Here is a 27654-nt window from a genome sequence, read left to right on the forward strand (position 1 = left end):
TCACCGCTCCCGTGCCTGGGTCCCATCTCCGCCCTCCTCCCCTTCTCTCATCCAGCTGGCTCCATCACATCCACATTCACACATGAACAAATCATGCCATCATTACAAAAATCTCTTTAAAGGAACACCTCTCTGTCCTCACCCAATTCCCATCCCACCTCTGGCTGAGCTGTCCACACTCGCCATTCTACTCTCTTTCTGCTCCTCCTTGCTCCCAGGAGCTCCCCTCTGAGCTCCGCCCTGCTCATGCACAGACCCAGACCCTCTAGAGGCCCTGTTGACCGCCCGGAGCTCTGTGCAGCACCTGACACCATGCCCCGTTCTGCCCTTCACAGAATTCCTCCCAGGGTTGTCTTTCCTGTCCTGCAGGACCTGCCCTTACCAAGATCTAGCTGGGAGCCACACTGATGTCTTGTAACAGCCCATCAGGGAAACATCTGAGTTCCTAAACTGAAATTCCAATTCTACCACCTGTTTGCTGGGTGCCCTGGGAAAAATGACAGGTCTGAGCCTCACTTTCCTCACCTATAAAATGGGACTACTGACAACAGTGGTGCCCTTGGGAGGGTCACAGGAGGGAAGGTGTATGAACACGGGGCTCCCACATTAGAGCTCCAATCAACCACACCTCCTCATGCTGTGGCTTCCAGTTGGGGGGCCCCAGCTCTCCATCCCCCACCGCCCCAGGTTCAGTATGTTCAGAGCAGACTTCAGAAAAAATAAATCCAGTTTTGGTCTTTGTTAATGCCAAGTGGGTGTCTGGGGACAGTTTTCCTGGAAACACTGCAGAAAAAGACTAGGTGTGTAAAATTCTTGGTTAGGTCTTATATTCTGATAGGGGTACGGATTATCCTGTTGACTCTGAATGGTCCCCTTAAAGTCTGAGCATTTCATGCTATGTAAATGTTACTTGAAAAAATCAATAGTGGGAAGCCTGCGTGGCTCAGCCAGTCAAGCCTCTGCCTTTGGCTCAGGTCATGATCCCAGGATCCTGGGATAGAGCCCTACATCGGGCTCCCTGCTCAGCGGGAGCCTGCTTTTCTCTCTGTTGGTTGCCCCCCTTTGTGTGCGTGCTTGCACCATCTCTGTCAGATAAAATCTTAAAAAAAAAAAAATTAACCAAATTCAAAAAATTTTTTAAAAAGCCAAAAATAGCAAATATTGAATTATAATTAATGAAATGAACATGTAATAATGCAACTTAGAGGTGACCTTCAAAAGACCTGGGTTTGAACTGTGCAGGTCTGCTACACACAGAATTTTTTTTTAAATAAATCCAGTACATCACCATAAATGTGTTTTCCTTAATAATATTAATAATAATATATAATAATTTTATAATATACAATAATATAATTATATTATATATAATACATATAATAAATAGTAATAATATAATAATAATAATAAATGTGTTTTCTTAATAATATTCTTTTCTCTAGCTTATTTATTTGGATACAGTGTATAACAAAAGTAACATACAAAATATAGGTTAACTGAACGCTGGTGTTCCCGGTATGGCTTCTGAACAACAGCAGGCTGTGAGGTAAGCTTTTAGGGAGTCCAAAGTTAAATGTGGGGGTGCGTGGCTGGCTCAGTCGGAAGAGCAATGCAACTCTTAATCTCTAGCTTGTGAGTTCAAGCTTTGCACTGAGCACAGAGATTACTCAAAAATAAGTAAAACTTAAAAAAAAAAATTAAATGTGTGGGGCGCTTGGGTGGCTCAGTGGGTTAAGCCTCTGCCTTCTGCTCAGGTCATGATCTCAGGGTCCTGAGATCGAGCCCTGCATCGGGCTCTCTGCTCAGCAGGGAGCCTGCTTCCTCCTCTCTCTCTCTCTCTGCCAAATAAATAAACAAAATCTTAAAAAAAAAAAAAAAGTTAAATATGGATTTCTCAACCACACCGGGAGGTCATCACCACCCCTAACCCCCATGTCGTTCAAGGGTCAAGGGTGTTTTGAAACGCATGGAAAAAATAAGAAGGATCGAAGGATGGCAAAACGGAGAGATGGAAGGTCAAGTCCGTATAATAAAATGTCTATGGGATGCATCGTGGGTGTTCACGGTGTGATTCCAGTTTTTTTGTGGAGGTTTGACAATTTTTTTCCCCCCAATCATAAAATGTTGGGAGGGAGGAAAATCAAAAACAGAAAACAAAACCCTGGCCCCTCAATTTCTCTAGAAAACGGCATTCTCCATTCAAATGCTGCCTGGGAGGTCAAGACCCATTCTGAGGTAAAGGCTGTTGTGTTCAGCCCGCAAAATAAAGTTTATTTGTTTATTTCAGCCCTGAAAAAGACAGCTCCTAAAGTCCAAGCAGGTGCTAGAGCTTTGGAATCTGAGCTCATCTTATACCAAGGCTGTCACGGCCAAGCGTGAACAAGGCTTTTCCCTCTCAGAGCCCATTTCTTCCTGGAAAATGGGGCTAATCTCCTTACAAGATGAAATGGAGAATACGTGGGAAGCATTTTCAGTGGATACTGAGAAGCTGCGGTTGCCCAGGATTCAGACCCCACCTGGGTCTGCATCCCAGCTCTGCCCCGTCCTAGCTGTGCCACTCAGGCCCAGCTACCAAACCTCTCTGTGCCAAGTTGGAAGACAGTCATTTTAGAACTTTTGTATATTTCAGAATATTTCTAAGTATTTAGAATTTTTGAACAGTTGTGGACCAGTAATAATAGGGGCACCTAGGTCCTTGCGAGGACTGAATGAGTTAATTCAGTCTCAAGGGCTTGGACAGCACCTGGCACACAGTAGGTGTTGGAGAATCCCATTCCTGGCAGGAACATCAGGGTTTAGCACACAGCAAATGCAGAATAAATGGCAATCATGATGGACCAGACTCTTGGCAACCTAATAAACCTCGGGTCTCTCGAACCTTGCCAGTGTGAGGGACTGCAAACCTATTGTGGAAAACTGGAGAGCAGTAATGGCCTGAGGACATGGCCCAGGGGATGAGCAAAGCCATCCATCAGGGACTCTTTATCTGCTATTGAAAAGGCTCCACTGTCTGCTTCATCCACATCAAAGCCATTCACAGTCACGGAATAATTAATCTGTGCATGACTCTGCCTTAGGCCAGGGCCACACGGATCTGCGCAGAGTCACCCACACTTCCTAAATGCTAACACATGTTCATCCCTCCTCGCTGTGCTATAAACAAAGCTAAGAGCTGCACTTACTAGATTCTTGCTCACTGGGCTCTTAGCACAACTTCAAGTACCACAGAAGAAGCTCCAGGAGGCTACTACTGGTATCCTCATCGGACCAAACAGGGGACAAGCTCTTACTGGAGCTGTCACTAGCTCTTTAGACACTTTTGTGCCCATTAGAAAAAGACACTCTGCCCTTCCTCTGGGTAGAGGTGCTGCTATCTAGAGTGCAGAGCATGGCCTGACTTTTGGGCACCACTTATCTTACAAGTTGTGACTGTGCAGTGCCCAACCTGCCCAACCGTACATGGAAGCCCAGTTCCTGGAGATGAAAAGGAGGTCTAGCCCAATCATGTTTCATTGTATCTCCAGGCTTCAGGGGGTATGGGGAGTGTTCTTTGCTCTGTGGGCAGAGTTTTCTAGCAAGGGCTTTGGAGTTTGAGACATGAAAGCAAAGCACTCTCATAGAGTGCAATTGTGGCCGGTTCCCAACCCCGGAGTCCTGCTCCTCCCACCTCGAAAACAGCGATGATGTTGTCTTGATTATAGGCTTACTATGGGCTTTACATCATTCAGAGAGCTGAGGTGGGGCAAGGGACCCGTGCTTAGTAGGTGGTCAGCATATTCAGATACTGGGGTAATCCTTCAAGGGTTTCCTTTGGCCTGAGTGCCCCAGCACCCTATGTGCCACCCACACTTCATGATGCCTCAGTCTGGGGAAATGGCTTTCAGCTAGAAATTGTATAAGCAGTGTGACCTCGGGCAAGGCTCTTAACGGTTCTGTGTCAGTTTCCCTGCCTGTTAAAGCATCCATATTGACCATTCCCACCTCCTGGGAGAGCTGAGGGGATTCAGCGAGGAAGCATGAACTAAGAACTCAACACAGACTCGAGCACCAGGAGACCCTCAGTACTGCCACCATTATGGGCCAGCAGCCCCAAGAGTCGGGAGGGCAGCCAGGCAAGAAGCCGAGGTCCTTCCAGCAAAGAGAGGATGACAGAAAATGAAGAAAGAGAAGATTTTATAAATAAATGGACAGACTCCTGGAATTGAAAGGCCTCCTAGAGATCAACCATCTAGAGCTGCGTTTTGCAGATGGGGAAACTGAAGCCCGGAAAGGGGCCGTGACTTGCCCAGGATCCTGCTGCAGGTCTGGGTTGGTCACCCGCATCCCCCACTCCCAGCCCCAGTGACATCACACTCAGTCTCACAGCCTCTACCACAGGAGTCGAGCCACCCAGGTGGGAGGGGTCAGTATGAGGGACAGAGATGAGGGTCTCTGGAACCTCCACATCCCTTGCCTAGGGCCCTTGCCTCTGCTGTCCATTGGGATCACTGAGCCAGGCCAAGTTCTCCAGCCCTGCCCTTGCCCCTGCACTCTGGCCTACATAGTTGGAACGGGATAGGCTGGGATGGGCTGGCCGGGAGCCCTCGGGGTGGGGGGCGTCCAGGGGGAGAACCCCGGCTTACCTTGGACTTGTGTCTGGTATACAATGAAGTAACTGGGAGTCCCGCAGCTCTCAAACTCTTCTGCACTACACTTCTGGGCACAGAGCTGCTCGTCCTCCCTCTCGTGGAGGGGGAATCGCGTCGTGGGGAACCCACAGTGGCAGGCATTGCCAGCAAGGGCGGCCAGCGGGTACTCCTGGACCGGGGAGATGGGAAGGAAGAGCGTCACTAAATCCCCAGACGGACGGCCCAGACTCCCCATGCAGACCAGGCCTGGTGTCCCAATCATCCCCAGACTGAAAGGTCCCCAAACTTCACTTGGATGAGTTCCCCGCCCCCTTCACGTCCCTCCCATGCTAGCGTTTCTTTCCAGCTTAATTAAGGTATAATTGACAAATAAAACCAGGCACTTCGGTACATTTTGCAAATACTATAGAAAGAAACAATGTAATTACTTTCCAAGGAGGCACTCTGCCTGCCAAGACTCTGAGCCCCCATGGGCTCTGTTTCTCCTGCAAAGGGGAGATTAGGGGAGGGTTGAGAGGCGTTAGAGACACCTGAGCATGGAGACAGAGCTTTCTACAAAGAAACTGCTTTTCTTACCATCCTGCGCCCTGCCACCAGAAAGCCTCGGCTCTCAGAGGGACCCGAAGACCCCGCTTTGGGGAAAGCTGTCTGAGCCCATTCTTTTAAGCCAAAGAGGATACGGATCCCCACGTCAGCTACGCTCTTCTTGGGGACAGCTGCTCCTAACTGCTTAATTTGTTCTGCGGAACAGCTGAGCCAGAGTGAGGTGGGGCTCAGTTTGCTGTCCCTTGTCCAACCCGCAGCCCTGAATCCTCCCCGACAGGAATAACCTAGTAATACACCAAGGTCGCATCTCTGTGGCCAATCCTGCAAACTTTGCACAATAGGTTCGGCTTCTTCCTAACACATACTGAATAGAACTTTACCTCTCCGCTGAAGGGCAGAGGCAGAAAGAGAGGGACAGCCAGACGATGGTATGCAGGTGAAGCTGCGTGGGGCGTGACCGATGGCGTTTCTAACAGGTGATACACATTGAGTCTCGGCCGATCGCCTAAATCTCCTACCCTCCACAGCACAGGTAGTTCTGTACCCCTGCCCACGGGATCCCCTCAATTTTTCTCTTGTGACCCCTAAGGAAATCAGAGGAAACTGGAAGAGGGAGCTTTGCAGAGGGGCCTTCCTGTCCATCCACACACGTTCACTTCCCTCCAGTCCTGCGTACAGTCTGACTCGTTGGGGCCTCACGGTCTCACCTGTGTCCCACCTGCAGCTGACCTGCATGGTCATCAGGGACTGGGGCGTGTCCACGGAGAGGATGCTACGGGGAGCAGAAGGGCATTCCTGCCCGAGAGAGAAAGCTGGGCACACCTCCTCAACTTAACAACTTGCCCCCTGACCTTCCAGGATGCCTCTTAGAAGCAGAGCAAGCACTCAGGAAATGCTCGGTGACTTGAACTCGCCTGGCTGCCCTCGAATGGTTCTGGAAGCCTCTCTAGTGTAGCTCAGAAATTCGGAGTGTAGATGCGGAGTCAGGCCCAGGTGTCACCCCTACTTGCTTGTGCTATGAGCTCGGGCAAGTGACTTCACCTGTCTGGGTGCTGGCTTTGTCATCTGTGAAATGGGCTTGAAAATCCTCAATTCCAAGTCTCTGTGTGAGAGGTAAACTGAGACCCATGGTGCAGAGGGCTACACAGTGAATATGCTCAGGAAGCAACAGCCTCCTGGCATTCGTGGATGCCACGAGGGGCTTCGTGGATCGGGAGGCTCAGAGGGGTGAGACAAGCAGGGGAGGTGGGGCACTGGAGAGTTGGGGTGCAAGCTTGAACACCCAGCAGGAGCCACAAGGCAGGCCCCCAGCAAGTGCCAGCATCTCTGAGGACAAACACAGCATCTGGTTGACCCCGCATCCCCAGCACTGAGCACAGGGGCCTGGCACAAAGCAGTTTCTTGGTAGATATCAGCAAATGATTGAAAGGGGCAACCACTTTTTGTGGCGTGGAAGGGGTGGTTTTTTGGCCCCTCATGGAATGAGCTCATCTTGAAAGAAGGTTGGAGCTCCTCAGACAGCACTGCCTAGCCCAGCTCTGGGTGTTGGGAGGGCACCAGCGTTCAAGGAACAGCCCCTACTCTTGTGGAGTTCACAGTCTAGTTAGGGAGGAAGGATCTCAGGATCTCAGGCTAAGACAGGACCCACAAATCATCTAGTTCGACTCCAATCCAATGCCCGAAGCCATTGGATTCAGCTGGACACAACACCTGCCCTGACTCTACTTGCATGCCTTCAGTGACGGGAATCTCACTCTGTCTCAAAGTGGGGCTGCTCTTGTCTTTCCCTGATAATCTCATGCTTGTGGGCCCAAGTTAGAATGTTACCCTCATTCCTGAGCATTCCTGAGATTAGAACAAACTCACCTCCTCAGTGGGAAACAGACTCCAAGTAACTTCTACCCCTTAGATTCACATGTCCGTCGCCTGTGTCATAGATCACAGAAATGACCCCCTCATCCTGGCTGGGCCGCTGCCTCTCCAGCCAAGCCCCTGCTTCCTGCAGCTGTTCCATACCGCCTCTTCCCGTAATTCTCTGAGAAGGACCCCTGGCTCACCTTCTCGGTGCAGAGGTCCACACACTTATCCACGGACATGTTCGGCATGGCAGCTGTCACGGGCAAGGCCAGGGAGAGGTTGTCAGGCCTTCGGAAGCAGCCTCGGAAGACTGCGCTTCCATCTGGAGAACCGGGGGAGGGGAAAGCAGGAGTCAGATTTTGGCTTGAGAACCACCTTCTGAAGAAAGTGCTTTTATTTACTTATTTAAGATTTTAAAAATTTATTTGAGAGAGAGCACCAGCGGGGAGGAGGGGGTAGAGTGAGAGGGAGAAGCAGACTACCTGCTGAGCAAGGCCCGCCAAAGCGGGGCTTGATCCCAGGACACTGAGATCATGATCTGAGCCGAAGGCAGACGCTTAACCGACTGAGCCACCCAGGAACCCTATGACGGTTGTTTTAGGTCAACATAGCTAGGCCATGGCGCCCTGTTGTTTGATCAAACATACATCTAGGTGTGGCTATGAAGGTATTTTGTAGATGTAACTAACATTTATACGTACTGGATGTCAAGGAGACTTACAGGACATTACCCTGGAGCACATGAGTGGGCCTCACCCAATTAGTTGAAGGCCTCCAGAGCAAAACCTGAGGTTCCCCAGAGAAGAAGGAATTATGCCTTAAGGCTGCAGCATTAACTGCTATCTGAGTTCCCAGCCGGCTGGTCTGCCTACAAATTTCAGGCTTGCCAGCTTCCACAACTGCATGAGCCAATTCCTTAAATAAACCTCCTAACATGTGTGTATGTGTGTTTCTCTGGAGAACGCTGACTAATAGAGTAGCATCATAGGCAATTTTTATTCCGATCTTTTTAAAACCGTTTCTTGCTTTCTCTACAGTGAATATGTATTTTTAAAGTAATTAAGACAAATTAAAAAAAAATGTTTAGGGGCACCTGGGCGGCTCCATCAGTTGAGCGTCAGACTCTTGATTTCATCTGAGGTCGTGGTCTCAAGGTCGTGAGATCGAGGCCCACATCAGGCCTTGAGATCACCAAAGTCTGCTTGAGATTCTCTCTCTCTCTCTCTCCCTCTGAACCCCCACAACATGCTCACACTCTCTCTCTCGCTCTCTGAAATAAATAAATCTTTAAAATTTTTTTTACTGCCCCTGTCAAATCTATCAAAAGGCTCATGATGCCCATTTAAAATTGAGGTCAGCTGTTCTCAAATTGGAGTTGCACGAACCTTTCCAGAACACAGCTGTCAGGTAAAACCAAGGACACTGTCCAAACAGCACACCAAAATCAGAAGCCCAGACATTGGTGTCGTTTACTGAGTGCCTGCCGCGTGTGATCTACTCTGCTGGGAACTTTACTGACATCCTCTCAATGCCCCTTCTGGAAAACTCTGCAAGGTCTGGAGTAAGCTCTCATTGTGCCCCTGAGGGCAGCAGGGCTCAAGCCTTCGGTTACAAACCGAAGGACCCACTGTTGGCAAAAACTTACTGAGGATCATCTCCCCAACCAAATAAAGCAAGCTGCAAAAACCATGCACCTCCATCCCTGTCTCCCGGTCCTTCTGGAGCATGAAACCTCCCGGTTGGCACACACGCATATGTTAGGTTTGAGTGCAGGGAAAAGATACAGAATTGTTCCCCGGGCAGCTGGGTGGTGGAGGAGCAGGAGGGAGGGAATTCGGGAGTGATTGTTTTAAATGTCAGCTGACATCCTGGGGATTATCTCTAGCACTTGGCATCCAGGAGCCCGAAGTCTTTCCTGGCAGAGGCAAATCTAGCAAACTGACAAGATATCTGGAATTTGGGTAAATGGTGGCTTTCCAGAGCTAATTTCCAGCCTCGCACCATCCAGTCCTGTCTCCCTCACTGTCCTCAGCCATTGCTCCAGGCTGGTGAGGGAGCTGGCAGTGGCTGTGGTGGCTAGAAGTGGTCAGTGTGCTATGGACCCACCCTGAGGTCCTCTGGGCCTCAGTTTCCCCACATACAAATGGCAGAGAGGCGGAGAGACCACATAGATTCTCTTCCATACAGGGGGCATTCCACGCCCCCTCAAGTAAGGCACTGTCACACCCCAAATACCACTAGGGTCCCATCCCGTGGCCCAGGGTGCTCACAGGGGAGCCCCAGAAATCAGTCACCCCCAGGAAGATTTGACGATGCTCAGAGAATGTGCCATCGAAGGTGAGGCCTGGGAAAGGAGTCAGGCATTGGAGCTAAAGACTCACGGCTACAAGGTAAAACACCGAACACAGGTGTGTGGACCCTCATTAACCAGAAAACTCCATCTGGAAGCCCACTTGGATCCCAGGCCAGAGAGACACTGCCTGGTTTCCAGAAAGAGGGGAGCTTGCCTTCTCTCTTCAACTCTCCCTCCGGCTGTTTGACCCCCACCCCCCATGCTGGGTGCCTGGCCTCTCTTCACAGCAGCCCCTGGGGTAGATGCTGGGGCTCCTCCCACTTTTGGATGCGGAGCCGGAAACTCAAGGACTCTCTGCCTTCCAGCATCACCAAGTGGTCCAACGACAGAGTGATATGAAGCCAGGTTGCTCTGCCTTCCAAGTTCCAGCTTCTTCCAATAAGAATAATGCAGTTATGATGATTGGGGGCTTCGAGGAATATTGGGATATGGCTGGGATCACCGTGGTTCCCGCGTACCAGCCACATGGCTGTCTGGGGGAACCAAGCTTAGCTGCTCCCACGCATAGACGTGGTGAACATGACCATCACTCTGGTGGCGTACACTTTCCCCTTCGTACGGATGCAGGAACAAGGCTCAGAGAGCTGAAACCACTTGACACAAGTCAGTCAACATCGAAGAGGCAGAGCGGATTCTGGAATCGAAGCAAGACACCTTGTCCTGGCTGGGTGCTAGCCACTGGGTAAATACCTCTTCCCTACAAGAAAGGTCTCATTCTCCCCATTATATAGAAGGGGAAATGGAAGCTCAGAGAGGGAGAGTGACTTGCCCAAGGTCACACAGCTGACGAGGAGTGGCTTCTAGATTCTGAACCCAGGAATATCTAAGCTCCAAGGCCTCACACTCTGGGCTGTTCTTCTTTAAGAAGCCACATCCGAGCCTCATATTATTAGCCTTTGTAAAACACTGTGACACTCGTTTTGCCTCTCCTGCCCTTTACACTCACTCCAATTTGACCATGAATCCTTCACAAAGTCAAGGCCATCGCTCTGAGGTTATCTTGACACTGGAGTCAGATTTTCTTTAAGTACCAAGAAAAACTCTTGACCCTGAGTTTCCAAAACCAGATTCGAATTGTTAACCTTGGGGTGCCTGGGTGGCTCAGTGGATTAAGGCCTCAGCCTTCGGCTCAGGTCATGATCCCAGGGTCCTGGGATTGAGCCTCACATCAGGCTCTCTGCTCAGTAGGGAGCCTGCTTCCCCCTCCCCCATGCCTGCCTCTCTGCCTACTTGGGGTCTCTGTCTGCCAAATAAATAAATAAAATCCTCAAATTGTTAATCTTCCTCTTTCCCATGAGATTCTATTCAAGAGACCATCCTATAGCCACCTGGGTCACGGTTGAGGCTGGGAGGGCTGCTCTGGGAGATCATTCCAGGGCTGAGGCTCAGGGAGGACCATTCCGGATGGGGGGCAGGCCGGGGTGTACTGTAAAGTTCTGAAGCTCACCACCTCTTCCCCTCTAGGAGCTTCCTTCCTAAGTGCCCCTGCCACTCCCTTGAGACCGTATGGGGAAAGACAGAGTGTGTTAGAAGGCGTCAAGCGTGTTGTGGGGTGAGAACATGTCTCTGCATCAGTGAGGCAAGAGGAGACAGCCATGAGGTTAGCTGTGGCCTGATTGTAGTGAAGTGTGTGGGAGGTGGGACAGGTGTGCATACTGTGTGTGACAAGGAGGAAGTGTGTGTGTACCTGATTGTGGCAAAGTGAGTACAAATCAACTTGTTCAGGCGTGTGGATGCTAAGCACTAAGACTGTGAACCTGGCCATGAGAGTCTGTCTATGTGGGCATCTGTACGTGGCTGCGGCTGGGCGTGGCACCCCTACCGTGGGGTGGAGACATAACCCTAGGTGATCTCTCTGGGCTGCCCGGCAACCATGTACCCAAGAAGAGGGCTCCTTGTCTCCTAGAGGAGGGCCAGGCGGAACATCAGCCAGCCTCCCACCAGACAGGCTCAATGCCACCAGCGGTTGGGCATTTCTCAAAAATCCCTGAAGAGCCTGCACCTAGGTTCCAGCCGATATGGGTTTCCGCAGTGCACCATGCAAGAGAAAGATTAGGAGGGGGCGGGTCCCTCTACTGAGCCCAGCCTGAGTGGTGTCTTTCCCCAGGATGCTGAGAGTATGGGGACTATCCTCACTGGAGCTCACAGCTGGGCACTACTGGTATCTGTCTGGGTCCTGCGTATCACAGGACCTGATGTATAGATCTCTGGACAGCAGTGTGGGTCTGCCCGTGGGCATGTGTGTGCAGGCACCCACCCACAGTGGTCTCTGGGGTCGCCCCGCTAGGAGTCACCCCTGCATCCTCTTGCAGACGTGACTTGGAGTAACTAAGGTCATGGGGCCATGAGCCCACACACACCAGGACCCACCCGCAGGGCCAAATGCTCAGCTTTCCATCACCCCAAGCCCGATACCTGCATCTGGGGGTCCAACTGCTGACGGGCCCACACCAGCATGTATCTGCAGGGGCCTCGAGGTGCTCAGCCCTGACTCAGGGTCTGTCCAGTCTGGCCCCACGCCTGGAAGCCGCAGTTCCTCCCTGGAACTGACAGGCTGGGGACGAGCTGCCTGGTCTGGGAGCGGAAACCCAGTGGTCAGCACACACAAGCTCTGGTGCTCACTTTGCTTCTCTCCCCTGGAACTTGGAGTCTCCACCTGCCACACAGGCAGCTCCGCCCTTCCACGATGTTTGCCCCTGGGCAGTTTTGGGGCCTTTACATTCTCATCTCTAAAATGGAGGCACGGATGCTGGGTGGAGGACACAGAGACAGCGATGCAGAAGTCTGGTGAGCGGGAAGTAGGGTGGAAGGGGCAGGGGAAGGTGTGGACACCCGTCTCCTTGTCACCCGGCCTTAGGCTTAAACAGAAAAGCAGGTGAAGTAGTTGAATCTCTTCCCCACCATCTCTCTGCGTGACTTCTTCTGGCTGGCCTGGACACCGTCTTCAGGCAGGCAGACTCCGAGGGCGGGAAGGGGTGGGAAGACTCTGTCAGCCCAGCTCCACACAGGTTGTCTCCCTTTGACATTTAAGCATCTGCTAATGAGTCCCTGACCCTCCCAGCTTCAGAGGACGGCTGAGCTGAATTCTCTGAACGGCAAATGTGGCGAGGTTTTCCAAGGATGAACGAGCCAGGATGGAATCAGGAGGGCACTGTTCTGAGTCTCTCTTTGGGCAAGGTGTGCACTAGGGTTGGGGAAGGAGGGGACCAGGGGTGGGAAGGTGGGTCCAGGCACAGCTGACCTGTGGGATGTGGGGTCTTCCTCCAGTCCTACCTGGTCACTGGGGGCTTCCTGATGTCCGGCAGAAAGGCAGGGCTCCCAGGGATCTGGGAAGCATGCCTTGGAGGCCACTTCTCTCAGCAGCTTGCTCTCCTTCATGGTTTGGCGATCGGAACGTGAATATCCATGGTGGCCAAGACCTTTAACTCTTCCGCCCAGTTCTCCCCATCAGCGGTGAGTGGCCCTCTCACTACTTACATCTGCAAATGAAGAAGGGGCCAAACCCAGGTCCCTTGACCTTCCTGACACTCTTCTTTGATAGAAAGAATTTTGCATTTCCACGGCAATCAGGAGAAGCCTTCCTGTTTGCAAAAATCCCTGGTGTCCGAAGAAAGGGAAATGATTTACAGTTCAGGCAGACCTGGGCCAGATATTGACTAAGCTGTGTGTCCTCGGGCAGGGGTCTTCCCCTCCCGAGCCTCGGTTTCCTGAGGAAATAAACAGGAATCCTATTAGCGCCGCACAGTGAAGGTGGAAGTCCGTGTGGTCATATTTATGGTGCCTGAGACCTAACCAGGACTCCCTGCTCCTTTCTCCTTTGCTCATCCATGATATGGGAAGGGTGTCCGGATCCTACAAAGGAGCCACTGTCTGTGCCCCATTAACGAGCCCCTGGCACTCCCTATCCTGAGACAGGTGGACAATGATCAACCACAAACACCCAGGACTGGGTCTTTGAACCAGTGAGGAATGGACTGGACCTACCAGGGAGCTCCTCTCCCTCGGACCCCCCCTCAGCCCATGATGGGGGAATGTGGGAGGGTAAACACCGCAGCTGCCTGTCCCTTTGGTGGGACACCTCTGAAGCATGTTCACCCCCATCTCCCAAAGCTCCCCAGTGGGATTAAGCTTCAGCTGTCCTCAGTGGTGAGATCTGCTTTGTAAAAGACCTTGTAAGGGCTTCCTCCCTTCCTTGTCTCACCCCTTCTTCCCTCTACAGGTGCACCTGCAGCTGGCTTCCCCAACAAACCAAGGGTCACATCCTGGCCTCTGGGGGAACCCAACTTGAAATGGCTTTGGATCTTGAAGCCTTTTTAATCCACAGGGGAAATCCCACATGGAGTTCAGGGCCATTGCTCTCCCTAGGCCACAGTGTGTGGGAATGGTGCTCAGGGAGTTGAGCCAGACCCAGCCTCTGGACAATGGCAGTGACCCTGGGTAGGGTCTTCCTCCTGACCGACACTAAAGCCAATGGAACATTAGCTGCTGGCTCTATGTCACCAGTGTTGTGTGTTACACGTACCGTACCTATAATGTCGGCCAGACTGTTACCTGGTTTCACAGGTGGGGACCCTGAGGCATAATGAGAATTCAGTTGCTTTTCCAGGTCACACAGCTAGCAGGGAACAGAGCTGGGATGTGACCCCCATCCTGCTTGACATCTCCTCTTGGGTTTTCTACCCCTCTGCCATTCCGCGGGAGGCCTGCCCTATTCGCACATGGCTGGGGGCTCCAGAGACCCCACACCAGCCCCCTGAATTTCCCAGAAACCCTCTCAGGCCCCACAGCAGGGGGCCGGGAATCACAAAAGCCCATGGCCCACATTCTGATAATGTCAGCTCTTCATTGCCGGGCCAGCGGGGATGGTGCCTGACCTCGGCAGCTTGAGGCTTTTACTAGCAAGAGGTAAGCAGAGCAACTGTTTGGCAACTCCCTTTGCTGGGGGCAGAAGAAGAACAGCCTGGAACCAGCTGCAAGTGTCTCTGAAGTCCTATCATCTCTTTGTTCTGGGGCTTCACAAAAATGAGGTAAATGTCACCAGGCGTCAGCTTAAAGGCAGGTGTGGAAGAGTTCCCCTCGGTTTGAAAGAGGCCACCACCCCCTGGGTAATTAGGCCAGGCTAAACTGCATTAAAGATGCCAGTGAGGAAGGAAGGCAGTGAGCTGGGAGCTGTTAACGGCTACCTATAATCAGAGAGAGATTGAATTACACAAAGAGCCTAACTGTCCGAGAATTCAAGCCAGCTATTTTTAGCCATCACCAAAGGCTCCAGCAGGCTGTTGCAAATTCAGAGAGCATGAATTGGGTGCTGCTTAGAGTACATTGAGAAGTTTTCATTTCAGGAAGAAAGGGGCATTACAACTGCTCAAGAACACTAAGCTAGGTGCTTGCTTGACTTTATCTCCCTTGGCGGTCACAGCCATCTTTAAAGGCTGGAATTGTCCCCATTTTAACGATGGGGCACTCAAGGCTCAGAGAGTCAGCAGCCTGATCAAAGGCAACACGCCAGGTAAGTGAGAAACCTGGAAAAGAAACCCTGTCCACCTCAGTTCAAGACCTACAATGTCTCTATCATAGTCTTTGTGGACTTTCTAAGGGGATAAAAGCAAACCAAGTATTCCCCATCATGTTGTAAAAGAAAATTTTTCTAGCTATCATCTTTTTTTTTTTTTTAAAGATGTTTATTTATTTATTTGTCAGAGAGAGACAGAGAAAGAACACAAGCACAGGGAAAGGCAAGCAGAGAAGGAAGCAGGCTCCCCGCCGAGCAAGGAGCACAATGTGGAACTCAATCCCAGGATCCTGGGATCATGACCTGAACCGAAGGCAGACGCTGAACAGACTGAGCCACCCAGGCATCCCTAGCTATCATCTCCTTGACCCTACACAGCAGAATTCCTGAAGACTCATATAAATTATAAAATTCAGGGGTCCTGGGAACATATCAAAGGGGAGAGAGCTCCAGAACTGGCAAAGGAGGAGCTAGGGATGGTCCCTCCAGCCACTGGGACTTTCCACGATCATCTGTGGCTCTCCTTGGCAGAAATGGCTGGAATGGAGTTATTAATGAGCATAACACAAGCACAGACAAAAAACTCTCCTTCTAACTTTCAAAGACAACAAATTGCCAAAACTCACAGTGCACAAAATACACTATGTAAATTGTGAACCCTAAGTCAAGGATCTATTTTTTTTCCATGATCATGTAATACTTCCACTATAGTAATAACTTCATAATACTTACACCAAGACAAAAAACAAACAAACAAAAAACAAGAGGAAAATGTGCTGAGTCCTGGGAGAAGCTAGTCTGTCGGCAGTCCCGGGGGTTTCAGGTAGAACTAATGGGAGGTCAGCACCATGGACAGCCACCCAGTGGGTCCTATATGTACAGAACAGGTCCAATATACTTCTAAGAATCCATGTAACACGTATCTTGGCAAGAATCTTCCAGGTAAATGGAATTTCTTGCAACATCCCATAAAGCCGTAATGCTCTCAAATCACCAGCAGGTCTGCCCCTGGGAGGAGAGCTATGCTTGCTGACACATTTAGCAAACTTCTGTGAAAAATTTAATCCAACCAAGAAGGAAGTCCATTTCTCGCTTCTTTTGTAACAAGAGCAAAGAGTCCATGTGCCTGAGAGTCTGTGCTAAGGAAGAATAGCAGGGCGCCTCCAGACATTTGCTCTGCCAACCTCTTAATGCTCTTGCTACTAAAGGAGCATTCCATCACCCAGGAACACATAGGCTGCCTCCCTATGCAAGGCGTATGTCCCACCAGAGTGGAGCTCAAAGATAACAAGCCTCCTTTAGATCTTTCTAGTCATTAAGAATTCTGTGCCACTGCTCAGGGAAACACAATTAGGATACACTGTTAATATGAACTAATGACTATACAAATGGAGTCTGGTTTCTACCATACCTGTTTCCTGGTGCATTTTCTCATTTCCCTGACTAGTGTTGTGAGCCAGTAACTTGGAAGGCCTCCCATTCTGATTCATTTGTACACAAATGTATAAATCAGAACCAGAAATGGGAAGCCAAAGGTACACTGGGTTAGAGCAAAGACACTGGCAATTCTGTTTTGCTTGGAGTCAGCAAAGGGGGCAGAAGGACAGATCAGAAGTCGGAAAGTGGAGGTAATGTGCTTTACCAAGGGTTGTAAATCCAAGGAATTCTCCCAAAAGAGAGAAGCTGAGGTCCAGAATCCAATACAAGATGTCAAGGGACCCAGAGCACCCAAACTAGGAGTCAGAGGGGTGGGTTCCCGCCCATGTGCAGTACCTAGGAAGCACCGTGGCCTTTGGAAAATCATGCTTGCTCACCATTTCCTGAAGCCACCTTCAGACATTTGCACACTAATTTCTTCTGCCTACATTTCTCTCCCACCCCTTTGCAACTTGAGTCTGGATATCCCCCTCTCCTACACCAAGAAAAATCCTATGCATCTTTTCAGGCCCTAATCAAATAGCTCCCTTCTGTGAAGCCTCCCTCTATGGCCATTCAACTCAGCCACTTATGCTCTCCAGGCTTCAGTCCCTAAAGCTATAAAAGGGGACATAAGCAAGGAAGGTGCTTCCAACAGGGTACTCAACATAGGACCTTTGCTGACCCTGTACCTTTTGCTCGTGGTTGGAATACAGGGCTCTCCCTTTCATCTAGAAATCTCCTTGGAAAGAGATTCAGCTCAAATGTTGCTCCCTTGGTTCCCACTGACAGGGCCCTTGCGATCCCCCAACACATACCACCCCTGGAACTGCGTCTGTTTCTCCACTGGACAGTGAGCTCCCGGAGGACAGGGACTGTGCTTCATTCTCCACTCATCTTCTATGCCTAATCCACGTGCATGCCCCTCAAGCATTTTGCCTCAATGAATGGTCCCCATGCTCTCTCCAGACACCATGTTGCCAACTGGGAGCCCACCAGGAATCTCAATCTGGCATATCATCAACCACCCATCCCCTTATCCAAGCCACTTCCATTCTTGTGTCAATCTTGAGGTTAATAAGGCTTCGGTTTTCTTCCGGATGCTTTCGTTGAAGGTACCCAAGCTGCAGAACTTGTAGAGTGATGTTTCGGAACAATGTGTTGGACTGAGAGACTCCAGGACACCATCCTCTGTAGACACGACGTGTGTTCCCTTCTTGGACATCAACCCCAAAGACTCCTTTCTTAGGTGGAATAAAATGCCATCCTGGGTAATTTTGCTGCTGCAGGAGGCGGGTAAGCTGAGAGGAGGCAGCGGCATCCCTGCCAGCCCCTGGGGGCTGACTCCAGCAACCACCCAGACCTCCTGCTGCTACAAGGGCAGGACACACCCTGTCATACAGAATCGAGGGTCTTTGCATGCTGCGGCTTGTGTATTTCAGCTGACTGAAAAATCTTTGATGGCCTGTGATACTGTTCTTCCTATCAGGTGGTCACAGTAGTTGTGTGTGTGTGTGTGTGTGTGTGTGTGTGTGTGTAAGAGAGAGAGAGAATGTCAGGAGTTGGGGGGGAGGGGCAGAATATGTCCAGATTATCCAGTCAATCTGAACATTAACCAAAAGGAGGTCTGGCTGCTTTCTGGCTAACGACCGACATGGCCTAATTCGGTGACCCAGCTCTTTCTCACGCACTAGGATGCTGTAATGGCAACAGCTTTCTCGCCAAACACTCACAACTCTAACGCCACCTCGCCAGATAGTCAAAGTCGCCATCAAAATAACATAAATATTGGCATAAAGGGATCTGCTTGAGGATGGTAAATCTGCCATCAAATTAAGACCTCATTACACTAACGACCAAACCAGAGCCTTGCCGTGTGGACATTCTCCAGCCTGGATGTCACACACTGCCTGTGCCCGCTGCCAGCCAGAACTTCAGCCCCAGGTGACCTGGGGCGACTCTGGGGCCATCGATGGTGCCACTGTTTGCAGCAATCAGCACCGTTGGAAACTGGCAGCACCCTCGACCATCCTGTAGCGCAAAGCTCGAGCAGAGGCTTCAAAAGCACGGGATTTGGGAGACAGAACGCATTATCAGGCAAACCAACAATGAGTTTTTATAAACAACAGCACTGGCCCTGTGGAAGACAGGCAAACCTGCCCACGTGGGCAGGCCCCTGTTCTGAGCAGGGCGAGTCCCCCGCTGAGGTCTGAGGCCTTATTATTCAAAGTGTGGTCCCTGGCCCAGCAGCCTAGCATCAGCTGGGAGCCTCCTCAGAAATGCAAAATCTCACCCTGACCTGCTGAAACAGAATCTGCATGCTAACAACATTTCCATAGGGTTCACAGGCGCATTCAGATCTGGGAAGCACTGGCCCAGGGGTCAGAGGTGCAGTTGTGGGTTCCTGACCCTGCCTTGGGACCGCATCAGAAGGGTAACGGGGGAAAAACGCAGCCCTCCATCTTTTGTACAGGCCCTTAGCCATTTTCCCAAGTTTGTGGGTCACCTTTAAATAGCCGGGGTGACCTTGGCAGGTTTACTTAAACTCAGCGAGCCTCAGTTTCCCCACTATAAAATGGGAATTAACACTGGTAACCGCCTGGAGAAGCTATAGGGAAGGGATAAGAAATCGGGTCTGCAGCAGGCTTGGCATAGCCCCTAGCACACGGCAGATTCTTGCTAAACAGACATAACTGTTAGGAAGCACCCAGAGCAGGGGACAATGCGAAGATGTCAGCAGAAGACTGGCCAGCGCCCACACTCTCCTGCTTGTCTCCCTCCCTCCACGTGGAAAGGGAGGGTTTTTCCAACAAGAATGAAGCATCGACATGCAAGAAATTGTCTCAATGGGAGCATTAAAGACACAGGCTGCAGAGTTGGTTTAAATCCTCTGCGGCTTAGGTGACACGACCCTCAATTTCCTGGTCATCAGATGGGAGTCAGAGAACAGTGCCTACTTGCAGGGTCACTGTGAGGATGGGCTACTCCACATAAGGCACTTAAAAAGGACCAAATGTCCGCTCTTGCCATGGTCATAGTCATCTCCCTCGCCCGCATCATCAATACAGACAATAGGCTCTCAGGAAATCAGGAAGGCTCACTTTGTCAAGGAGGAAGACAGGGGAGAAAGGGGGACGTGGCTGGCACAGGGGACAGCTCGGTGTGGGAGGGAGAGGTCACCGACAGGGGGGAAACGTTTGGAGAAGCTGGAGCAGAGGATTCTGCAAGGACTGTGGTGGAAGCTGGGGCAGGGCAGGCCCGTGGGGGTGCTGGGGAGCCAAGGAAGGCGCAGGGCAGGGAGCAGCACAGCCACGGAGAGGGGCAGGGCCGACTCACGTACACCTGCGTGCAGACTCCTGGGCCAGCTGCAGCCGGTACACGGAGAGGCGGTTGGCGCCACCGCACATGCTGCCACGCTCGCCCTTACATCCCATGTCACACTCGGCCTCGCTCACGTTTGTCGCCTGGATCTTGTGGCCGCAGTAGCACTCGGCTCCGAACTCCAGCCCGGCATACAGGTAACCCCTGGGGAAGGCTGCAGTCAGGATACCGTGCGGACCCCAGGGGCCAGGAGACTCGGGGGATGGGAGGTCTCCCGGGCCCAGGACCCCCAGGACCACCCCCTGCCTTCATCCCCATACACCTACCCACGTGGCCACAAGTGTCCTCCTGACTTTATACATGTCACACACACACACACACACACACACACGCCTCCAAGCCTGGGGTCTGTCCATCCCAACCCACCCTCTTGCTCCTCCCGTCTAGTGCCAGGCACTAATTCTATCTCCAGAGTCCAGCCCCTTTATTCCAGGAAATGTCCCCCAGGAATGATGCCTCCAGGTCCCTTGAGAAGAGTTGGAATGAAAGGGGGAGGCAGGGACTCTTGTATCCCCTTGGAAGACGGCAAAATCAAGGTCACATAGCCAGCCAAGGAAAAATTCCTTCCCCTAAAAAAAAAAAAAAAAAAAATCCAGGCACTGTAAGGTTTTCAACTTTTTTTTTTTTTTTTCTCTCTGTAGCCATCAGATTGTTTCCTAAAAAGGACTCTCAGTGGACACCCATTCTGTAAACAGAAAGGCATGGCCTGCTCTGGCTGCAGGGGTGGGGACGGAGGGAGAGGCTTGGGATAAGTCCTGCTCAGCCCCCTTGCCAGTGAGGTGTTCTCCAGAACCAGGAAGGCTCAGCCTGCAGGGACCCTGGCCATGCATGGTGGCTCCAAGGGGAGCGGTCAGTTCACATCTTCAACCTGGATGCCCGTGGGCAGCTGGACAGATTGACCCACGCAGACTCAAGCCTCCACACACCCCCACTACCCGTGTGGCATGTGCTAGCCTCTGCTCCACACGTTCACCTGGACAGGTGCAGCCAATGGGTACCTTGGTGCCTATCCCCAGCATCCTGGGGCTGGGCCAGCCTGCCTTGCTCCTGTCTTTCTCAGAACTACTGTCTTTCTGAAGCCCTGGTTCTGGGGTACCCTGAGCCCCTCTCGTATAACTAGATCCACTGATGGAAGGAACCCAAGGCGGGGGAGAACCACTTTTAGGGGGTGTCACAATTCTAGAACAAGCAGTAGCTTCCTCCTAGCCCTCTCCCTGGGATGGCTCACAGCAGGGAGGGCGGGGGACAGCTGCCCTGGGAGGATACAGCCACCAGCTGGGAGCGCCTGTCTCAGAGGGGGATTTTCAAGTCCCGTCTGTGCCCTCAGATGGCTGCAGTCGCTGCCCCCCTTGACTACAAGGTCATAGAGTCACTGAGGCAGAAGCACCTGGCTAACCCCACTCCCAGGCTGTAGTTTCTGGCACCCAGAAACTCTGGGAGATGATAATGTTTGTTGGCTTAAGACGCTAAATTTGGGGATAATTTGTGGCCCAGTAAAGGAAAACTAATACAGGAAGGGAAACAGAGTCGGCCTTGCTATCCTTAGGGTCCCTGGGAGGACCTCAGACAGTTAATCTTGATGTGCCCGCTGTGGCCTTCGACAGAAAGATCTTTCCAGAATTCAAACAGATCACACCTCTCTACTGCCCCAACGCCCCCTCCCCTGCCCCACCCCCAGCTTCCACTGCAGGCAGATAAGCTTCCAGATGGCTTGGCTCAGCCTACAAATCCTCCGATCAGTGGTTCTTTAACATGGACAGCCATTAGGATCACCTGGGGAACATTTTTTAAACGCCACACCTGGCTCCCGCTTCCACAGAGTCCAATTTAATTGGCCCTGTGATTCTAACATGCCGCTTTGTATGAAATTTTGAGGAGTGGTACTCCAGCTGTGGGCCCGGGACCCAAAGAATCCATATGATCTCTGTCTCAGAACTCAGGAAAAACGCAAATTCTGGTCGCCTTCCGCCCCCTCTCTCCCACCCTGGCCCAAACCTACCAAACCAGAAAGTGGGAATGGAGTCCAGCCATCTATTTTTACAAGAGCCTGGGTGATGGAGATATTCACTCCAGGCCGAGGACCCCTGTCCTAGATGATCTGCTCCCTGCCACCCTGTATTCCCCCCCAAACTACCCCTTCATTCTCAACACCTGGTGTATGCTAAGTGTTTAACAAATATTTGTGGAATGAATGTAAATCAATCCCCCAATTAACAGCCTCCAGCAGCTCCCCCTTGCCAGTGGCCAATCCAGATACTTCAAATGGCATTCAAGGCCACACATCAGCAGGCGTCAGCCAGCCCTACAGCTTCCCCTCTCTCCTGACAGCTCCCCATTGGGACTCCCTGTGCATCCCCATCCAGCCTACCTGAGGAGGCTTGGTGTTGAGGATGTTTCAGGAGTTCTGGTCTTTGAGTATGCTGCTCTTTCTGTCCTACTCCCTAGAAAACTCCTATTCATCCTTCAAAACCTGGTTCAAGATCTCACCTCTGTAACTTCCTGAGCTCCCCATTCCCTCAGCCTTTGCAAGCACATGCCTGGGTAGCACATGCAGCCCAGCACCCCTCATACTTGATGTCCCCATAGTCTGGTTTCCTCATCAGCCTCTTAGGGATTTTGTGGGAGGGGAAGGAGTTTAAGAGTTAATATTTGCAAAGTGCTGAGAACCGTGTCTGGCATGGAACAAATGCCCAGCACAGATAACATACTGCTCTTCTATTCCCCTAGCCTGTGCCTGCTTCCGTCTTCCCAACTAGCTGGGGAGCCCCCAGAGGGCAGGGCTGTGGCTGACTCATTGCTGTGTCTCCAGCACCCGGACACACACACGGGCAGCAATAAATATTTGTTGAACTCAAACGGATTTCGTGAGTTCATCTGACTCACTCTGAAGCTCACCTTGGTAGTCACCTCCTCTGAGTCTTTCCTGACGGCTGAGGCAGGCTGGGGGCTCTTCTGCATTTCCACGGTCTGCAATTTATGCCATCTGAACCCTCATCCCGCTACAAGGCCCTTTTTGGTGTACCTGCCTATCTTCCCATCAAGGCATGACTCCATGGGGGCCATGAACTCTGCAGAATTCACCTCTGTCTCCCCACAGTTTGGTACATCCTCAAGGGCTCCGCATCTTTCCCAAGATGGAGAGGGCCCTGGGCTCAGGGAGCTGATTATAAAGGGACACCCTCATCAAGCACAAAGGGAGGAGTCCCTCAGCCACCCTCCTGCTCATTTCTAGGACAGCCATGCAGCTGAGGTCCATCAGAATCTGTGACCTTAGAGCTAGCCAGAGAGAGTCTGAAGGTAGGCAAGCTAGCAGCCCCTTCACAAGTCACCCCCAGGCTAAGGTGGCAATGCCAGGGCCCAGGCACAAGCTGAGGTCCCCATCCCCACTTGCCAGTCCTGTGGGACCTCCTCCACCTTTGGGAAGTCCACTGCCTCCCTCAGTATATGTCCCCATCAGGAACATCACTTACTGCAACTGGAAATCACTGTGGGTACAGGTGTGTTTCTACGTGTGAGATGTCCCATGGGTGTCCTACAAGCCTCCGGCTCACCGAGTCACATCTGTGAGCTTCTCCCGCACACGCGCACAGGTTTGGAGCCTTGCACACAGATTCACAAAGTCTCCTGCGCACACAACCACCATTACTTAAAGATCATGGCGCATGCGCGTGAGGCTTCCGAACCTAGGCCGCTGTACGCACCCGAACGCTGTACACACAAACTCACACCGAGGCACGGGGTCAAACTACGCGACCAGAAACTCCCACAAACCAACGGTCGGGGGGCGCCTGGGTGGCTCAGTGGGTTAATCCTCTGCCTTCGGCTGGGGTCATGATCTCAGGGTCCTGGGATCGAGCCCGGCATCGGGCTCTCTGCTCGGCGGGGGGCCTGCTTCCTCCTCTCTTCCTCCTCTCTGCCTGCCTCTCTGCCTACTTCTGATCTCTGTCTGTCAAATAAATAATAATTTAAAAAAAAACAACAACCCAACGGTCCGGCTCATTTGCATACACGCAGGCGCACAGCATACACACACCCCCACCCCCGGCATCATACGTCCCTGGTGACCACGTGCTCACCCTCCACCGTGCCTTTTGGGGAAGAGGAAAGAACACGGCCGAAGGAGGGAGTCTGGAATGAATGGAGCGAGGGACATCAGGGCCCTACCGTTCTGCGCAGTTGTCCTGGCAACGGAAGATGGTCATCTTCTTGTAGTCGAAAAAGGACACACCTCGCAGGGCCCGGCTCTGGGTGTCATCCAGGTAGCAGCCGATGTACTTGGCTTTGGGGAGAAGAGAAAAGTCAGATCTGGCTGGGCACAAAGCCGAAAAGGATTTGCAAAGGAGTGGCAACTGGTGGCCCTCGGTACTGGTCCGTTCCTCCTTCCCAACAGAAAAGCAGAAACAAGAGACTGAAAGTCACGTGGGCTGGCAGACCGTGACCCTGAAGGGCAGCGGAGGCCAAAACAGGAAGAAGGGACTCTTCTGCGGCCAGGGTAAGGAGCAAGCCCTTGGACTCCACTGGCGACAACCAGTAGACGCCCAGAGAGCCAAGCCAGGGTCATTCTCCAGTGACCAAGCAGAGACCCAAATGGAGACAGCTCGGAAGAGTCTGAAACAGCTGATAGCGTGTTCTCATTTCTGCAAGCTGCCTCGAGATACTTACTTTTCCTTGCACATGTGGGCTGGGAAAGCTCAAAGGACAGCCTCAAAGGCTTCCCAGTTCGGTTACTTCCGGGCAGTGGCCTAGTGAGTCTGGGCCAGGGTCCCTCTCTAAGGTCTATTGTTCTTCACAGTGGGGATGAAAACACTACCAGTAAGGTCAAAACGGAACGATCTGCATAAATGTTTCTACCATAGTGTCTTGAGTGTAACAGGCGTGAAGGTCAAATGAGTGCAACACGATCTGCCATTCACAGCGCCTGCAGGTACTTCACAGTGTGCCCGCACGTGGGCCAGGGTGAGTGCTCTCATCCAAAGAAAAATTTTAAATGATGTTTGAAAACCAATGTGCTTTTGTACTTCACGGTAAATAGTCATTCTTGCACATCAAGACCACACTTCACAGTTTATAAAATGGTCTTTCCCTGTATGTTCTTGGGACTGGGACGTGTGCTTTGCTAAGTGGTTTACACAGACAGTCTCACTGAAACCTTACGATGATCTTCCAAGTGCTAATGTTCCCACGCTATACAGAAGAGGAAACGGAGGCCCAGAGGGGTGAAGTCACTTGCCCAAGGAAACACAGCTGGTACTTGTGGAGCCAGGGTGGGCCCCGGTGCATGTCCTGAACCCCTGCTTATTTCTAGAATCCAGAGAACCTTGCAAGGACCCAGGTGAAGTGGGGAGTGCTGGCAGGTTCATGCTCTCTGATGACTCAGCAGAGGCCCAGAAAGGTCCAATGGCTGGCCTAAAATTTGAGGCTCAGTGGTGGCAGGACAAAGATTTCAGTCCGTATCTATGGGAGCCCCAGATCATGGCTCTTTCCACTAGTCCATGTGCAAGTAACGGGAGGATGCCACCAGCCCTCACCGAGGATGACAGGACAAGATGACATGTCGCTGGGTCACTTTCCCTGGCAGGCCTGCTTCTCTTTCAGCTGTGGGCTGGCCCCCCCCTCGCTCGTGGTGGAGAATGGGCTTGAGCAGAGGGCACAGGCTCTTGCTGAGCAGCCGAGTCCCTTGGGGCCAGCCTGCTAAGTGCAGAATTTGTCAGCACTGCTGGAAACGGGCCTCGTCCTCATCACTCTGAATTTCTTTCTTTCTTTCTTTCTTTTTTTTTTTTAAGATTTTATTTAGTTATTTATTTGACAGAGATCACAGGTAGGCAGAGAGAGGAGGGGAAGCAGCCTCCCAGCTGAGCAGAGAGCCCGATGCGGGGCTTGATCCCAGGACCCTGAGATCATGACCTGACCTGAAGGCGGAGGCTTTAACCCACTGAGCCACCCAGACACCCCTGAATTTCTTTTCTAAGACAGCGGTGATGTGGTTGGCTAAGAAGAGTCCAGCTTGAATAGAAAGATCGTTTCCCTGCAGCAGGCCCATCAGACCGGGACAGTTGTGGAGAAGCCCCCTCCCGTCCCCATGTTTGTTCTATGGTGTGTGTCTTTCCTGTCACAGAGGGGGTCCTGGTCTGGGGTGCTGTTCGCACCGGAGCTGGGAGGAAGAGCTTCAGCTCAATAGTTCGGTAGAGGACATAGTGTTCCGGGACGGATTGTAGAAGGAATAGGACAGGCGTGGGGACAGGAATGGGACAAATGGGGAGTAGGAAGAGGGAGAGAGGAAGGGGGAAAAGGTTATTTTGACAGCGTGAGTTCTTTGTTATCAGATCAAAAGACTGTGTGTGGGGCCATGGATTGAGCACCTACCGCATGCTATCTACTATGGACCATTCGTTTTAGTTTAAAAATTGTTAAGGTTTTGGGGCACCTGGGTGGCTCAGTCAGTTAAGCATCTGCCTTTGGCTCTGGTCATGATCCCAGGGTCCTGCGATCGAGTCCCACGTTCCTTCTCCGTCTACTGCTTCCCCTGCTTGTACACTCTCTATCTCTCTCTCTGACAAATAAAACCTAAAAAAAGAATGTTTAAAATTTTTAAAGTTTTCATTGCAGTAAGTTAGCGTATAGTGTTATATTAGTTTCAGGCGCACTATACAGCAATTCGATAACTCTGTACGTTACTCACTCATCATGGTGAGTGTCCTCTTCCTCCCATCCCCTATTTCCCCCAGTCCCCCTCCCACGTCCCTTCTGGTCACCATCAGTTTGTTCTCTAGAGTTAGGAGTTGGGTTTCCTGGTTTTTCTCCCTCTCCTTCTCCCCTCCATTTGCTCATCTGTTTTGTTTCAGGAAGTCCGGATAGGAGTGAAATCATACGGAATGTCTTTCTCTGGCTCATTTTGCTTAGCATTATTTTTTTTTACATTCACACCCTCCCATGCTTATTAACCGATTTTACAGATGAGGAAGCTGATCCTAATGACAATGACACCTTCCTGCCTTAGAAGCGAGTCTGAGTTTTGGCATATTGTGTCTGTTCTGACCCGTCACCACATTACTTCTGTTTCTCCTCTTTTCTAAACAGAATTAGAAGCTACGGCATCTATCTCAACTTCCTACACCCTTAAAACTTAAGCCCGAGTCTGTCCTCCAAATGTTTTATTTGTGGGGAGGATCTGCTTCCATTGGTCCAGGGTCACCAAGAGCCACATAGACCTGATGGGGAAAATTGCAAACGCTCCTGGATCTGCTGGGCTTGAAATGAGATGTGCTATGGCTTCGGGTGGTCTCACCTAAGGGTGGAGGTAGGGGCATTTTGCTCTATGCGGGACAGTGGATCTGTGCTCGATGCAATTTTGATCATCAGAGTAACAACAGTCAGAGTACATGTGTGTATACACGTGTCCACTTTGGAGTGAATGGGGGTGGGGGGCTGTCATGATATCGTTCACACCTTCAAAGCAATACCTCTTCTGTTTTTTTTTTCTCCTAATAGACCCTACCCGCCCCTGACCTTGGCAGGGCCAATTATGTTGCCCCTCCCACCAGCCAGTGATTGCCTGATTGCTCCAGGGAAGAGCACATGGTCTAGACTCTGGATTCTTGCAGATCAAAACTGGGAGAAAGAAATCTGTTTCCCTTGGGTTAATGACATTGGCAAGTCTGTAAACCCAGAGCAACCAAGAGACATGATCCCTGGGACCAAAGTCAGCCTGTTTAGGAGGATGAAACCCATGGAGGCAGGCAGAGAGGAGAGCCACAGAGAGACAGGGCACACATCACTCCTTTGAAAACTCCAGTCCCTTCTGCAGTTGGGTGACAAGACACAATGCATTTTCCTCTTTAGCTTAAGCTGGTTCAAGGTGGGGTTTTGTTCCTTGCCCCCAAAGTGACACTGATTTACATGTTAATACTCAAGCCAAAGGGCCTGAATCCACCCAGCTCTGAGGGTCCAGACTAAACCCATGC

General features: G+C 51.4%; 1 protein-coding gene across 3 annotated transcripts in view; it reads right to left on the reverse strand.

Moving 5' to 3' along the window:
* The window catches only part of WSCD2 (WSC domain containing 2), a 116688-nt gene that overhangs the window by 16692 nt on the left and 72342 nt on the right, over positions 1-27654 (reverse strand). For 2 of the 3 annotated variants that reach the window (XM_059139665.1, XM_059139666.1), the window contains exons 3-6: positions 23858-23972; positions 19653-19837; positions 7232-7353; positions 4623-4797 (exon numbers count right to left, since the gene is read on the reverse strand). In XM_059139665.1, the coding sequence (XP_058995648.1) occupies positions 4623-4797; positions 7232-7353; positions 19653-19837; positions 23858-23972 (597 nt within the window). The remainder of the gene's footprint in view (positions 1-4622; positions 4798-7231; positions 7354-19652; positions 19838-23857; positions 23973-27654) is intronic. The other variant, XM_059139667.1, reaches the window with a different exon arrangement.

The sequence above is a fragment of the Mustela lutreola genome, chromosome 11 (assembly GCF_030435805.1).
Source record: "Mustela lutreola isolate mMusLut2 chromosome 11, mMusLut2.pri, whole genome shotgun sequence".
NCBI classification, from domain to species: Eukaryota; Metazoa; Chordata; class Mammalia; order Carnivora; family Mustelidae; genus Mustela; species Mustela lutreola.